The sequence below is a fragment of the Leopardus geoffroyi genome, chromosome D1 (assembly GCF_018350155.1).
Source record: "Leopardus geoffroyi isolate Oge1 chromosome D1, O.geoffroyi_Oge1_pat1.0, whole genome shotgun sequence".
NCBI lineage: Eukaryota > Metazoa > Chordata > Mammalia > Carnivora > Felidae > Leopardus > Leopardus geoffroyi.
This window is the reverse complement of record NC_059329.1, coordinates 59,648,958-59,663,700: the sequence shown is the minus strand read 5'-3', so window position 1 is coordinate 59,663,700 and position 14,743 is coordinate 59,648,958. Positions and strand designations below refer to the sequence as shown.

General features: G+C 49.6%; 2 protein-coding genes across 7 annotated transcripts in view; both read left to right on the top strand.

Moving 5' to 3' along the window:
• The window catches only part of RNF121 (ring finger protein 121), a 91,388-nt gene that overhangs the window by 71,371 nt on the left and 5,274 nt on the right, over positions 1–14,743 (top strand). For 3 of the 5 annotated variants that reach the window (XM_045484168.1, XM_045484165.1, XM_045484167.1), the window contains exons 7-9: positions 6,273–6,406; positions 7,036–7,137; positions 8,875–10,251. In XM_045484168.1, the coding sequence (XP_045340124.1) occupies positions 6,273–6,406; positions 7,036–7,137; positions 8,875–8,995 (357 nt within the window). In that variant the 3' untranslated portion in view covers positions 8,996–10,251. Of the gene's footprint in view, positions 1–6,272; positions 6,407–7,035; positions 7,138–8,854; positions 10,252–14,743 lie in introns of those variants that run through there. The other 2 variants (XM_045484166.1, XM_045484169.1) reach the window with 2 other exon arrangements.
• Positions 10,366–14,566, top strand: LOC123601223 (interleukin 18 binding protein). Of its 2 annotated transcripts, XM_045484187.1 has the most exons (6): positions 11,537–12,087; positions 12,433–12,526; positions 12,862–13,059; positions 13,708–13,831; positions 13,935–14,082; positions 14,289–14,566. In XM_045484187.1, exons 2-6 carry the CDS (start codon positions 12,505–12,507, stop codon positions 14,370–14,372), a joined length of 576 nt encoding a protein of 191 aa, XP_045340143.1. In that variant the 5' UTR covers positions 11,537–12,087; positions 12,433–12,504; the 3' UTR covers positions 14,373–14,566. The 2 variants fall into 2 exon arrangements, with proteins under 2 accessions (XP_045340144.1, XP_045340143.1); XM_045484188.1 differs by having other exon boundaries at positions 10,366–12,526.

The window sequence follows — 14,743 nt, the reverse complement described above, 5'->3', positions numbered from 1 at the left end:
CACTTTTAATTAGCTATGTATTCTTGAGCAGGTTACTTTACCTCTCCGATCTTGTTTTCTCAGATGTAATAATATTACCAGACATAAAGAATTGTAAGGAACAAACAGGTTAATGCACAGCATTTTGCAGTGTAGCTTGGCCCATGGCACGTAGTAGAGGATGATGATGGTAGCTGTCATTTGTCCAGTGTACCTAGCATACACTAGTGCTTGCTAGAAAGCTACCTGTTTTGTATATGTGATCACCTGGAGCAGAGAGACCCTGTAGAATTTGTCTTTGTATCTTCATTACCCAACACACAGATCAAGACACAGAACAGACCAATCCTAAATCATGAGCATATGCCAGTTGTCTCTTGGATGCCATCTATTGTCTGAAGTCCTCTCAGACCATTCTGTCACATGGAATCTCTTCTATAACCCTGAGAAATGGATATTTTATTCAGTGCTTCACCAAGTTTCAACTGACCAGGCACCAGCTCAGCTTTGCCACCAGCTCTCTCTGACTTCAGACGAGGCCCTCCTCCTTGGGCATCAGTCTCCTCACCTGTCGAGAAGCGGTCAGACTGGGTGAGCTCACAGGGCTTTCATGGTGTATACATTCTTCACTGGTGTGGCATGCAACTCCTCTTTGTTTCCTGAGCCCCTGCTGTGCACAAGCGCCTGTGTTGGGTTTTCTACTCACAGATTTGCACCCATCTTTCCTCCTTCCCTCTAGTTACAGTGGAGAAAATGTCCTTTCTCCCATCACAAGCCAGCCATGCCTACACTGTGGATTCCATACCCTCTTCCCTTCTCAGGGACCCATTGTGCTATCAACTTCCTTTCTCACTCATGACTTCAACTTCTCCTTCTCTGCTAGGCTCTTCCCATTAACTTTTGAAGCATTCTTTTTCAAAAACATCCTTTCTTTGACCTACTTTCTCCTCTAACAACTGACCCATTTCCTGTCCTTCACAGCTAAACTTAGAGAAAGTTCCTTTCTCCTTTTGATTGCTTTCCACATACTCCTTAGTTCATTCTAATCTGGCCTCAGCTTAAACCCTTCCTCTGAAATGACCTTTTTATTCAGGTCACCAGTGACTGTGTCACTAATTCTGACCTCAGCAGCCATCAGTTGCTCAGCCAACTATAGAGTTGACTCAGCCACTCTATACTTCTTAAAAGGGTCTTTTCTCCTTGGCTTTTGTGATGCATCTCTATCCTGCTTTTCCTTCGCTGTCTTCTGTAGCTTGTCCTCCGTGGAGTGTCACTATTCCCTGAGCTCATACCTAAGGCATCTTCAATGCACTTCACCTAGGCATACCCCTTTTCTTTTTCTCTAACTTTCTGGACCTCTAACCCAGCACTTTTTTCAGTACCATATCTTTAGTCTTCTGCTATCTATTTGTCATCACCAGTCTGTCCACTCTCAGTTTTTACTGCCATCAAATTAGCCCAGACGTCCCCTTAGCGCAGGTCTCCAGCATCTCTTGCTTTTAAAGAATTGTCCCTTAGGTGGCCTCTGAATTCATGTTGGCCTCCTCTCCACTCCATTTTCCACGCAGGAGACAGAGTAATCTTAAAAATTCGCGTCTGATCAAATGCCTTAGATGACTTTCCATTTCAAGTCCAGAATTCTTCACGTGGCTGAGAAGGTGTCACAGTTTTCCTCTTTCTCACAACTCTAGCCACATTGGGTTCGTTTTAGTTTCTCAAGTGCACCGGGCTCCTTTCCACCTCAAGGCCTCTTCCCTCTTCTGCCTTTCTTCCTCTCCTAATGCCCACCACCCATTACCTCTCAGCCTCAAGAAACTTCTTGTCACTCTCTCAAGGAAACCTCCTCACGTGACCTAGGCCTAGTTAGGAACCTCTTTCTTACCCCTGTACTGCCTTTTTAATTCTTACTTTAGCCTACTTAGTAGTTCTTATTTTCTATAAGTATTTAAAAATTTTAAGTTTGTTTATTTTGAGAGAGATAGCAAGCAGGGTGAGGCAGAGAAAGAGGGAGAGAAAGAATCTAAAGCAGGCTCTGCCCTGTCAGTGTGAAGCCCGATGCAAGGCTTGAACCCATAAATCGCGAGGCCATGACTTGAGCTGAAATCAAGTCTGACACTTAACTGACTGAACCAACCAGTCGCCCCAGTATTTATTTTTTTAACGTCATTCTCTTGTAGCTGTAGGTTCCATGAGGTTAGAGGTCAGGTTTATGCTCTTCTAGCATTATATCCCCAGGATATAATGGTCCAGTGGCTGGTACTTGAGTAGGTACCCAATATATTTTGATGGAAGAGGGAAAGGTTTGGAAGGCTTGCTCAAGTTCATCAAGGTGGTAAGTGACAGAAGACTGTACTTAGGTCTGTCTAATCCTAATAAACCATTGGTCCCCCTGAGTCTATTCTAGCAAGGGATCAGGCTCTTAAGGTTAAACTGAAATCTGCCTTTCTGTATTTTACCCAACCCCACTTCAGTGCCTCCTGATACAGTCTCCTGTGTGGTCTCTGTGAGCCATGGGGGTGTTGGGCCTTCCTGGTTTGACAGCTTACCTGAGGGCTTTGTTGAAACACTGTAGTATTTGACTCTGCCTGCCTGTTTCCACATTAGCCTTGTGGGAAGAACTCCAGAAATGAGGAGCCTAAGACAGATACTTTTGTGACCTTCCTTCTTTCTGTCTTCACCTCATCCAAGTTCTCTTTGATCCTTCATCCTTTATTTTTTTTCTTTTTTGAGATTGAGACAGAGACAGCGCAAGCAGAGAAGGAGTAGACAGAGAGGGAAAGAGAATCCCAAGCAGGCTCCGTGCTGTCAGCACAGAGTCTAATATGGGCTCGAACCCACAAAACTGTGAGATCACGACCTTAGCTAAAACCAAGAGTAAGTCAGATGCTTAACCGACTGAGCCACCCAGGCACCCTGATCTTGCACCCTTGGCCCCGGTGCTCTGGGGGCAGAACTCTGGGGTGATTTGAGGTTAAGCTCTTCCTCAGAGCTCTAAACCATCTCCTGAGTTGCAGCATTCTTAGTTCTCTTATTGCCAATGTTGTGGGCCAGAGTGAGTGGCCATATTCCTATGCCACATGATTGTACAAGGACTCAGTGCCAAGCTGAACCCAGACCTCTTGGTCTCCCCTCTCTGTTTAGTTGATGTGCCTAGAAATTCTAAGCCAGAACACATTTCAGAGCCATCAGCCTGTCAAGCTTTGGGGAAGTGTTTCTCAGAGGTGCCCCCCAACACTAACATTATGAGATTCCAGCTTTTGAGAGTTGCACAGGTTTGACCTTGCGTTCTGACTCTAGCTTATCCTTTTCCACTGCCTTTTGTACTCTGGATAAACAAATTGTAATTATTTGGATAACTGGCCTTCGGCAAGTTAAGTAGCTGATCATTCTGCAGATGTTACTTGGATGGGAACTTGGGTAGGAGTCAAAGGGCCTGGGTTCTAGTACCCTCTTGTTTATTTCCTCTTCTGCGCTTTGGTTTCCCCATTGTTAGGGCTGCTCTAGTATTCTGTGATAATAAGCGCACTCACCTTGAGCTACTTCAGAGAGTTTTACAAGGGAGGGAGGTGGGAGTGAAGGCAAGAAGCTCTGTATTCATGGACTCTTGGGGACAGTGTGTTATCTCTGCCTTCTGTCCTGGAGGAGTCTTGGGTTTGGATAGCAGTTCTGATGTCTGACAGAGGCTGTTCTTCAGGAGGACAGCTTGGAGCGAGGGAAGCTTCCATGTCAAGCAGAAGTTCTGGCAGGCACCTGGTGTCACCCTCTCATACTCCCTGTCCCAGCACCTGGGTGCCATCTCCTCTCTCACCCAGCCTCAGGGCTTTGCTTTTTCAGAAGACATTTGTTTGCAAACAGAAGAAAAGAGCAAACTCAAGTTTAAGGACATACAAATGGCTAGGTATAGTAAACTATCTTACAGGTCCAGATGAATTGTAATAACAAACTCCAAAGTCTTTTTCACAGTCCATTATAGAGTCTAGCAAAATGTTTAAAAGTTCTGGAGATTAGTTGCACAGTGTGAATAGACTGAACACTGATCAACTTACATTTAGAAGTAGTTAAGATATGTATATTCTATATTATGTGGTTTTTACCACAGTTTTTAAGGCAAAGGAAAGGAAAAAAACAATACATCTTAGAAAATGTCAAAAAAATAAATTTCAAGTCTTTTCTCTTTGGGGTCAGGGGGGAATGCTATTTAACTATTTAAGAATAGGGGCACCTGGGTGGTTCAATCAGTTGAGCATCCAACTTCATGATCTCAGGGTTCCTGAGTTCGAGCCCCGCATTGGGCTCTCCGCTTGTCAGCATGGAGCCCGCTGTGGATGCTTTCTCTTCTCTCTGCCCCTCCCCCACTTGTGCTCCCTGTCTCTCTGTCTCAAAAATAAACCTTTAAAAAAAAAAAAAAGAAAGAAGGAATAAACCACATGGAAAGTGTACAAAATTTGGAGTTTGTTTTTGGAGCATGGAATTGGTTATTGTAATTCACCATGGTAATAAATAATCTTTAATCTAAAAGTAATGTATGTTCATTAAGGAAAATTTGAGTACAGAAAAGTAGACAAAAGAAAAATACCACCTATGGAGGGGCGCTTGAGTGGCTCAATTGGTTAAGCATCCGACTTTGGCTCAGGTCATGATCTCACAGTTCGTGAATTTGAGTCCCACGTCAGGCTCTGTGCTGACAGCTCAGAGCCTGGAGCCTGCTTTGGATTCTGTATCTCCCTCTCGCTCTCTGCCCCTCCCCCACTCACCCTTTTTCTCTGTCTTTCTCAAAAATAAACATTTAAAAAAATTAAAAAAAAAAAGAAAAGTACCACCTGTGATGCTACTACCAAACCATCACTGGTGTGAGCATTGTGACATATTTCCTTCTGATCTTTTCTCTTTGTATAGATTTGGGCTTGTCTTTACATATGGTACCAATTATACTGTGCCATCAATTTTTGACACTTACTGTTACACCTCAGGTTTCAGTTGACTCGCTGCCTGTTCAGTCCCTTGAGTGTGTACCAAACTTATTTAGGCATTCTCCTATTCTGAGTCATGCATGGTTATTTCCATTTCTTTGCTTGTTTTTATTATTTTATGGTATTTTTTACGGTGGTAAAGTATATGTAACTTAAAACTTCACTATTTTAGCTATTTTTAAGTGTACAGTTCAGTGCATTAATTACATTCACAGTGTTGTGCAACTATCACCACTATTTCCAAAACTTTTCATCACCCCAAACAGAAATTCAGTGCCCATTAAGCAATAACGCCCCATTCCCTTCCCCCAGCCCTTGGCTACCTCTAACCTACATTGTGTCTCTGTGAATTTGCCTATTCTAGATATTTTATCATATAAATGGAATCATAATATTTGACCTTTGGTGTCTGACATTTCACTTAGGATGCTTTCAGGGTTCATGCCTGTTGTAGCATGGATCAGAACTTCATTATTTTTATGACTGAATCATATTCCACTGTACGCATATACCACATTTGGTTTTATCCATTCATCTTTTGATGGACACTTGAGTGGTTTCCACCTTTTGGATATTGTGAATAATGCTGCCTTGAGTATTGGCTTACAAATGTGTGTTTAGTTTTTGTTTTCATTTTTGGGGGGTGGGTACATGTAAGAATGGACTTGCTGTGTCATATGGTAACTCTATTTAACTTTTTACAGAATTGCAAAACTCTTTGCTTCTTTAATTATAAATAATGCTTAAATGAATATCTGTATACATGAGGCTTTTTTGATATTTTTACTTCTTTACCTTACTTGAAGTGACATCAGTGGGCTAAAGGGCATGGCAGTTTGAGATGCTGTCCGAATGCTGTCCAAAAGGAGTAAGCCTCTTTTGCTGCTGCCACAAGTGTCTGGGAATGCCCTCATCACCATACCAACATTGCACCAAAGATACTTGACTGTTTTTAATCTTAGAGAAGAGATGCTGTCCATCTCTAGTGGAAGTATAGTCTGGCCACAGAGCGGCTTACCTGACACAGCTCTGGATCGCCAGCCCTGAGTCCTCCTACCTCTGATTTCCTTGTCCCTGATGCTGACTAGACCAGTGTTCAGGTCCTACTGGGTCTGACTTCCCAACCCATCTCTGGTGTCCCTTTCTCCCCATCGACCTCGCAAAGATGAGGTGAGTTTGGCATATAAAAGATGTTCTCTAGCTGTGGGACCTCCCCCTGGCACTTTGCCTCCTCTTCAGAAGACCTAAGTCCTCTGTGGTACCTTCCTACTTGGGCTGATTCTCACACCTTTCCTGTCTTTTCCTCTTGTTCTTCTCTCCCAGTTCTACAGCGAGTCGGGCATGCCTACCAAACACCTCTCGGACAGTGTGTGTGCCGTGTGTGGGCAGCAGATCTTTGTGGATGTCAGTGAAGAGGGCATCATCGAGAACACATATAGGCTGTCTTGCAATCATGTGTATCCTGTCTGGAGCCCCTGGGCCACATCTCTCCTGCCACATGGCATTCTAGTCAGGGAGAGGAGGGGGTGGTCATGACCCTGGCATATTGTCCAAACCTTGAAGTGCGAGAGAGTCACAAAAGGGCAGACATTTGGGTGGCGTTCTTTGCTAGAGAAACTGACGCCCAGGAGTGGAAATCGCAGCCTTCCTCACTCTTTTCCACAGCTGGGGGCCACCTATGTAAACAATGTTTATAGCCTGGCTGGATCAGAAAGGAGCCTGAGGCTGCACTAGCTGCCTTGAGGTTGGCTCAGTCACAGAGAGGAGCATCCTCTAGCTGGATCACTCAGTATCAGAATCTAGTCTCCCTGAATGACACTTCCAGTATTTATCATGTGCTTACTCAGCGCCCATTCTGTGCCATGTATTCTCTCCATTTTGCCCCACTACAACGCTGTAAAATAAAGATCATTTTCCTCTCTTCACATGAGAGGAAACAGGGTCAGAGAGAAAGGATGTGTCCATGGTTATACAGCTAATAAGAGGTGAAGCCAGGATTTGAACCTTTCTCCAGGGCTAGTGCATGGGCATGGGGCTCCAGTGCCATCCCGGCTGCCTACCATTTCCCTTGACCAGTGGTACTCAGATTCCACGAGTTCTGCATCCGCGGCTGGTGCATTGTGGGAAAGAAGCAGACATGTCCTTACTGCAAAGAGAAGGTGGATCTCAAGAGGATGTTCAGCAATCCGTATCCTTTGTTTGGGTTCTTGCTGGGAATGGGCAGTGGGAAGAAAGTCCTGGCCAGCCCTCTGCATTTGTGTCCTTCTGTGGCCTTTCCTCCTGCCCCCAACCTGGTACATACCCACCATTCCATTTGGCTCGTGATCTAGGAAAGTAGGAGGTGGAACATGGGACAGGACCAGCAGCTCAGATTCTCATCATAGTTCTAGATCCCCCAACAGTAAATTGATGGCAGTAGCAGCCCAACTTACTGTTTGCTCACTGTGTGGTTGGCACTTCAACAAAGTGCTCTGCTCACATTATCTCATTTGATTCTCTGGCAACTTGGTGACCTTCCTCATTTTACAAATGAAATGGTTTGGAGGTTGAATAACCTGCTCAAGGTTATATAGCTAATGAGTAATGCCCTACCTGTGAGATGTGAGGCTAGAGACAGGCTCTGTGCCTCTGCAGGGCCTGCAAGATGCAAGGATGGCTGAGGGACTCCTTGTTCCCATCCACTTTCAGCCCGGGACCACTGCTCCTCTGAGCTATGTCCTGTACCCTCTTGGCCTTCCCCACTTTGCCCTCACCTTCCTCTTCCTCCTCTCTGCCTGTCTGTTGGAAATTTCCCAGTCACTACTCTGCCCCTGCCCCTCCCCCCACTTCACTTCCTCCGGGATCCAGGGGCCCAGGTTTCTCCCTTCTCCCTACCCTGGCTGCTCGCTCACTTGCTCTGTCCTTCCCCTCTCTCCTCCCTCTCTCTCCTCCCTCTCGCTCTTCCCTCTCTCTCCTCCCTCTCTCCCTCTTTCCCCTTCTTCCCCCCCTCTCTCCCTCTCTCCCTTTCCTTCCATACCAGGTTTCCCTATCCCCTGGTCACTGGCTGGGCTGGGCAGGGGCCACTGCATTCCCACCTAGCACATTCCCACAGCCCCTGAACAGGAGGCTCTGGCCTGTCCCCATAAGGTTTCTTGTTTGGTTATTCCAGGGTCTAGTTCAGGAACAGTTAAGTAACTCCATGGTAGAGCTGAGACTTGGGGCTTCCCTTAGTTCCCAGGGATTGGGCCAGGCTGCTCTTTCTAATGCTATTGGAGGGGTTCCCTCACAGTGTCGTGATGTTCCTTTTCTGCTTTCCCCAGAGCTGGATTCCCAGACTTCCTCTCTAGATGTCTGGCCCAGCATTTAGTTATAAAGTTAAAGGAACGGAACTGATCTCTGGGGCCTCTTGGCCTCAGTAGGGCCTGGTGTTTAGTGGTGGGTGGGGATTCCTTAGAGCCTCTGCCCAGGGTTATCCCATGACTAACTTGTTCCCTGCTCTCTTCCAACTCGGTCCCTAGACTCAGCCCCTTCCTTGACCTAGAAAGCCTTCATTGTGGACATTACAAGAACCTTTGGGGTTACTTTATCGCATTGGCACAGATGCACTTACAGCAGTCTCAGACTGTGTATTCTTACTTAACACCAATGGGTCCATCTTCGAGAAGGTGTTACACGGGAGGCCCTCTTCTGCATGTTGGTCTTAGTTTAGTTTCACCTTTCTACCCTTCTCCCATGTCTGTCCTGTCTTCTGCATTGGTTCCCTGTTCTCTCCTTCCCCCATTCTCTGGGTTTAGCCCTTTCTTCTGACATGGAGAGGCTGGCTGGGGCTTCCTCTCCTTGTAGGCTCATTTCTGTGGAGCAGCTGAAAGTGTGGGCAGACCCTCTCACCCATCCCCTAGTCCAACCTTAGCAGCTCTCACACATAGCCTCTTTAACACACTGACAGCTGGGAGAGGCCTCACGTCATGTACGGGCAACTGCTGGATTGGCTTCGATACTTGGTAGCCTGGCAGCCTGTCATCATTGGCCTGGTGCAAGGCATCAACTACATCCTGGGCCTGGAATAGTCAGGAAGAAGAGCATCCACCCACTATGGACCTCAGGGCACTCTCCTCCCTGCCCTCCAAGACCTCCTGGGTGGGAAAGACTCAGAGGGGCACTTGGGCCACTCAGGACCCCTCCGGCTGTGTCCGGGCTGGGGAGGGAGACGATGGAGAGCCAGCCAGTGGGGCTGTCAGCAGTGGGGGCTTTTTAAAAGAATACTATTTTGATGAATATATTTAAAAACCTTTTTTATTGTGGAGCATAGGAATTGCCCCAACTCCTCCAGGCCTTACCCTCCTTGCTTGAGCAGGGTGGGAGCAGAGACACAACATTTTTGGTTTAAAGGAGCCTTCTCATCTCTGGCTGAGAGCCTCAGCCAATCCCACCCCCATCTTTCCTTCCTTCTGTGGGGCTCCAGTCTGGTTCGCTCAGTGTGGGAGAGCCAATGGGCTCTGCCTGGTGCCACAGATGTGCACTGAGGGGTGAGGTATCTTCCCTCCTCCCTGTCTGGGCCTGGGATCGGTATTGTGTCTGACTCTGTCTTCCCTTGTCCAGGTCCCATAGACTGGTTGAGGCAAGTGGAACCTTGTGACTTTTCTAGTGAGAGAAGCCCTGGAACCTCGTAATCCATTGAGGATGTGTTTGGGGGCAACCAGAAACAGCAGCAGCTTGGGTAACCTGCCCCCAAGCTGGGCTGTACTCAGCCAAGGACAGAGTCTATCCATATGTAGTTGGACCACGGGGACTGCTATGGGTGGCAGTGATTGAAGGCCCCTTATGTGAACAGAACCTTTAGCCCGGAAGTGGTGACACGTGCCAAAGGCTACCCTGCCACATCACTCACTTCCTTCCCTGAAAGCCTGAGAGAGAGTATGTGCGTCTGTTTGTGTGTAGCAGAAGGACTATGACAGTTAAGACTCCTCCCTGTCGTCAGACAGTGTTCCCTTGAAGCAGCCAGGGGATTCCCAGCCCAGGGAATGTCCCTCTGTCAGCTTCCACATTCATGGGGCCTACCCGGGCCTGGCAACAGGAGTGGTGGTGGGTGGGAAGAGAAGCAGGCCAAGGCCCAGGCAAGGGATCTAAAAACAGGTTCCAGGTAGGCCCCAGCTCTGGCCCTAGGAGTTCTGAAGGAAGTGGGAGGGTAAACATGGGCCCTCAGCACTGGGTTCCTAGGGAATATGGCCCAGCTGGGCTTGCATCTTCAAGCACAGCAAGAGCCAAGCAGGATCTTGTCACTCCATTCTGAATAAAGCTCCGTGAGCTGGGTTGGAAAGCTGAACATCCATCTTGCTTTATTCTTCCCTGGGGTCCCTGGGAGTACCTTGTCTTTGCTGCCTTTTGCTATTCCCATTCGAGAGCTGGATCCTAGGGGTAGTTGGCCCCACCCCTTATCCCTGGGAATAGTGTGATGCCAGGCTCCTGTCCTGTGGCAGAAGGGCCCTGGGGCATCACTGGGTGACTCTCTTCCTCACCTCCTGAGGTCAGTGCCCTGTTGCCAGCACCTCTTCTCATGAGCCACTCTCAACTTTGGCTTCTCTCACCCAGCTGTGTTTTCCCATAGTCCCCCACTGCTCATGCTGGTGCGCCCAGTTGAAGGGTCCAGGGATCATTCTTTCACTTTTGTTCCCCCTATACTTCAGGCTCATGTGAGAAGCCAAGACCAGGTTGTCCAAGGCTCTCTTTTCATACTTCAGCAAGCCTGAGTCCCATGACCTCCCGGTGGCCCAACTTTTGTCTTGGTTCCACTCTAAGGTAGAGTCCTGTCTCCTCTTCCTCCATCCCCACCCCACCCCCAAAGGACTGTCTCAGAAGCCCCAGGCAGCCTTGCCTCCTGACCTGATGGCTAGACATAGGGGCACTCCTAGGAGGAGTTTCATGAACTCCAAACCTAGTTCCATCTCCTGGCTTCCCTGGTTCTGTTCTGGGCATCCCATCACAGAGAACACAGAGACCACAAACCTCAGACACTTGGGTCTTGTCCTTCATGCTTAATCACCAGTCCTGGTCTTTCTGCCTCTGCAGACACTGGCGAGACCCTGATAGTGAATGCTTACTCCAGTTTTGCATCCCGGGTGCCTCACTTAACCTCACCCTAGTCCTGGCCCTGCCCCAGCTCCATTTGTCCCATCAGCCACCAGACTGGTGCATTCATATAGCTCTGTTGTTGTTGAAGCCAGCGCTGGGCTGCTTGCTCCCCTACTTCCCTGGGAGGCGCCCTCTCCTTTTTAGGGCCAAAGCTCCAGTTTATGTTCCAAGTCCTCAGCTTGACTCTGAGAGGTTCCTGCACACAAGGCTGGAGAGTGCTGTCAGCATAGTTCCTGTGTCATGGCTCATGTGGGTCTGGACACAGCTGGACTGAGTGTTGAGCTTTGAAGGGGGGGGATTCTGAAAAAGAGGACTCTTTGGGGCTTCTTGGGAGCCAGGTAGGGGGAAATTTAGACTTCCTAGTAAACCTAGACCTATAGTTCTGGCCATATAGTTTGTGGGGTGGTGGGTGGGGGCAGGGTTGGTGGTTGGAGGAAGTGGAGAGCCTGAGAAAGGCCAGGATGATGGGCTGGTGTGACATTGAGCCTGGAGTGGTCAAAGCGATCCAATATGGGGCCCCCAGTGCCAAGGAGAGCTAACCCCTTGAATATCAGTGTGAATGTGAAAGAAGCATGAAGTCTGCTCGTGTAGAAGCAAAGGCTGGTTCCGAAGAGCAAAGGTGGATGCCAGAGTCCTAACCCTTGACTGGGACAGAAGAATCCATCTGCGGGAGACTCATAAGTTCATACCGTATGTGCCCCTGGGAGGGTGAAGCTGAGCAGGGACGAAAGATCCAGTCTGATGCCACTTGGAGAGTAGGGGGGCGGGGGTCTGTGAGTTAGCAGGAAGGTTCTGGGCCATCATGAACTTCGGCTCCCAGAAGAGGTGCTGTGTACAGACTGGACCCAGACTGGCATTATGTGTGTGCCCTCTGTTAATAACTCAGAGCCTACTCTGGATTCCATGGTTAGAACAAAAGTGAAAGTGAAATAGAGGGGAGTGGAGAATGTTTTCCCAGAAGGATTTCACTAATCCTGTCCTTCCCGGAACCAGCTCCAGTGAAGAGAGCTTTGCCTCTCTTTGTGACGGGGTAAGTCCTTGGCCCCTCTTTGGGTCTGTTTCTCCATCCTTATAATGAAGGGGTTAGAATGGACACATAACCACATAATGTTAATGGTAATAAGAGCTAGAGTGGGGAAAGACGGTTACTAGATGATCTTCAGCTTTGTTGCTACATTCTGAAAGAGCTCCAGCCTGTGCTGGATGGGATGCCTGGAGTAAATAAATAGCATTGCCTGGCAACCCACTCAGTTCAGACCGAGGGACAGCTGTGGAGTCTACAGGAAGGACAGGCCCATACAAATGGCTGGGATCCAGACAAGCCACTGAGAAGATGTGAGAGAAGTAGTTTACTCCCATTCTCCTCCCCCACCAGCCCCAGAGAGGAGGAAGTTGTCACAGTTAAATAGAGCCAGGCACGCCAGCTCCTTACACATCCGTCAAGACCATGAGACAGAACCGGACACCAGGTAGGACCTAGGGGCTGGCAAGGGCGGGTGGGGTAGGGCCTGAGAACAGAAGGGAGTGGAGCAGGCACACACACACCACCCCCTCCGCCAGGGGAGCTCCACCCTGCTGTTGTGCTCTCCCTTTCAGCCTCTGTCCAGCCTCTCTCCATTCAGAAAGGGCCAAGAGGTGGGGCCCGAGGAGTCCTTCTGCCCCTCTGATTCCCTGGGCAGAGCCCAGGAATCTCGGCCAGAGCTGCATCCAGGCAGCTCCCTCTCCAGCCAAGATCCAAGCCAGGATGTTGAGCATTTCCAGGCAGTCAGACAGCAGTTGACCTCTGTGACTGTCCTGCCCTCAGATCCCAGGCCTTTGCCTGTCCTGCTCCTATGTGCCCACCTAGTTTCTCACCTGGCTGGAGCCACACCTCCACCTCAGGCCACCACCGCTTTCATTGGCTCATCTGGGATCACAAAGGACCCCTGCCCCTCCGGGCTCCCAACAGCTAAGCAGTGCCCAGCAATGGAGGTGACCTGGCCGGAACTGGAAGTCCCACTGAGTAAGGAGCAATTCTGATGGGAGCCTAAAAGGGCACGGTGGTCAGGGGGTGAGCTGTGGGCACAGAGGGCCCAAAGGTGGGATTGACTCCTGAGCTGCCCCCTTCCACTGCCTTCTGCCATGTAGCCCCACCAGCCAGGGCAGCTTGCCAGAGCACTCGGCATCCCCTTTCCCACCCAGCATCATGAGTGTGGGTGCAGGGCCCAGCTCCCAAGATGGGATGGAGAGAATTCAGATGTAAGGATGGTCAGAGGACTCCCAGAGCCTTGACTGCAATATGCTCCGAGGCCCAGCCTGCGCCCCACCCAAGCCCACTTGCCCTCTGGCCATCTTAGAGAAGCAGTGGCCTACTGCCTCCTTGACCAGGGGTCCTAGAGTCCCCAAAGCTGAGCACTGGAAAAGGCCATCTTGAAGAAACAGGGTCAGGAGTCGTCATCTGAACCAAGGACCCGTACCCATCCATATTCCTCTTGTTCAGCCCCAGGCCTGCCTTGTAGACAACCACACTTCCCCATTAACGGACTTTCCCACCTGGGTGGTGTGTACAGCAGTAATCCAGTTCCTGAATTGTGGGAGCCAGGGAGGAGGGCAGCATGGTGGAGGGGAGGGTGTGCTCTCCAGAAGGGCTAACAGCCACATGTGTCCCTAGATGGAATGCTGACCTTGTCCTGTACCGCCTGTAGCCGCTTCCCCCACTTTAGCATCCTGTACTGGCTGGGCAATGGTTCTTTCATCGAACACCTCCCAGGTCGGCTGAGGGAGGGCAGCATCAGGTGAGGGATGCAGTGGCAAGGCTGGCAGGCGGGGGGGGGGGGGGGGGGGTGTGGTTGGGGTTCCTCCTATGGTCTGCTCATGGCCTTTCCTCCTCTGCTTCAGTCGGGAGCGCCGGGGCCCACGCACCCAGCTGCAGACGACCCTCATGCTAGAGGAGCTGAGCCCCACCCTGCGCAATACCAACTTCTCCTGTGTTTTTGCCGATCCTGAGCAGACTGCCCAGCGTCACATCGTCGTGGCCCAGCTCTGGGTGAGAAACCTGAGTGGAGGTTTCCACGGACAGGAGGAGTAGTATGGGGAGGATAGGGTGGGCTCTGCCCGGAGTGGCCTCCATTAACATCCACTGTGCTCCCAAGCGGAACTTAGGATGCAGGCAGGGGAGGCATGGCCTGAAAAAAGGTTATGAGAGATGTCCCCACCCTTGGCCCTGAGCCTTGTCTGCCTTCGCTTCCCCAGGCTGGGCCGAGGACAGTTGCGCCCTGCACTCAAGAAACCTCACCCTCCAGCGGGTCCCCTCTGCCTCACCATCAAGACAGGTGAACTCCAGAACCTGGATGAACATCCTTACCTGAGCTGCCCTTGCAGCTCTGGCCTTCTTCTGCATCGACTTAATATTGTATTCTTTCTTTTTTCCCTTTAATGGACTGTCCCAGGGAAGGGTGGGGGTAGATGCTGTTTCTGATCCACAGCTGCCTGGGTCCACAATGGGTACTCATAAATGATTTTTCAGTGGAGGCATGATGACATCTGCTCTGTCATTTAAGTCCTCATTCCACTTACAGAACTTGGCCCGTCCCAGGAGGGAGTGTGGGAAGAGGGGGACTATCACTCAGAAGCTAAAGACAAAATTAAAGTCCGGGAACACAGGCCCTCAAAAAAGTGTGGGAAGATCCTGTGGCCCCAGAAAGGCC

What these genes read in the sequence shown, in the direction of transcription:
- LOC123601223 (XM_045484188.1), top strand. Translation starts at nt 12,505, where the DNA reads ATGAGACAGAACCGGACACCAG. An exon ending in CTGAGGGAGGGCAGCATCAG is followed by an intron (nt 13,832 to 13,934) that starts GTGAGGGATGCA and finishes CCTCTGCTTCAG; the next exon opens with TCGGGAGCGCCGGGGCCCAC. An exon ending in TCGTCGTGGCCCAGCTCTGG is followed by an intron (nt 14,083 to 14,288) that starts GTGAGAAACCTG and finishes TCGCTTCCCCAG; the next exon opens with GCTGGGCCGAGGACAGTTGC.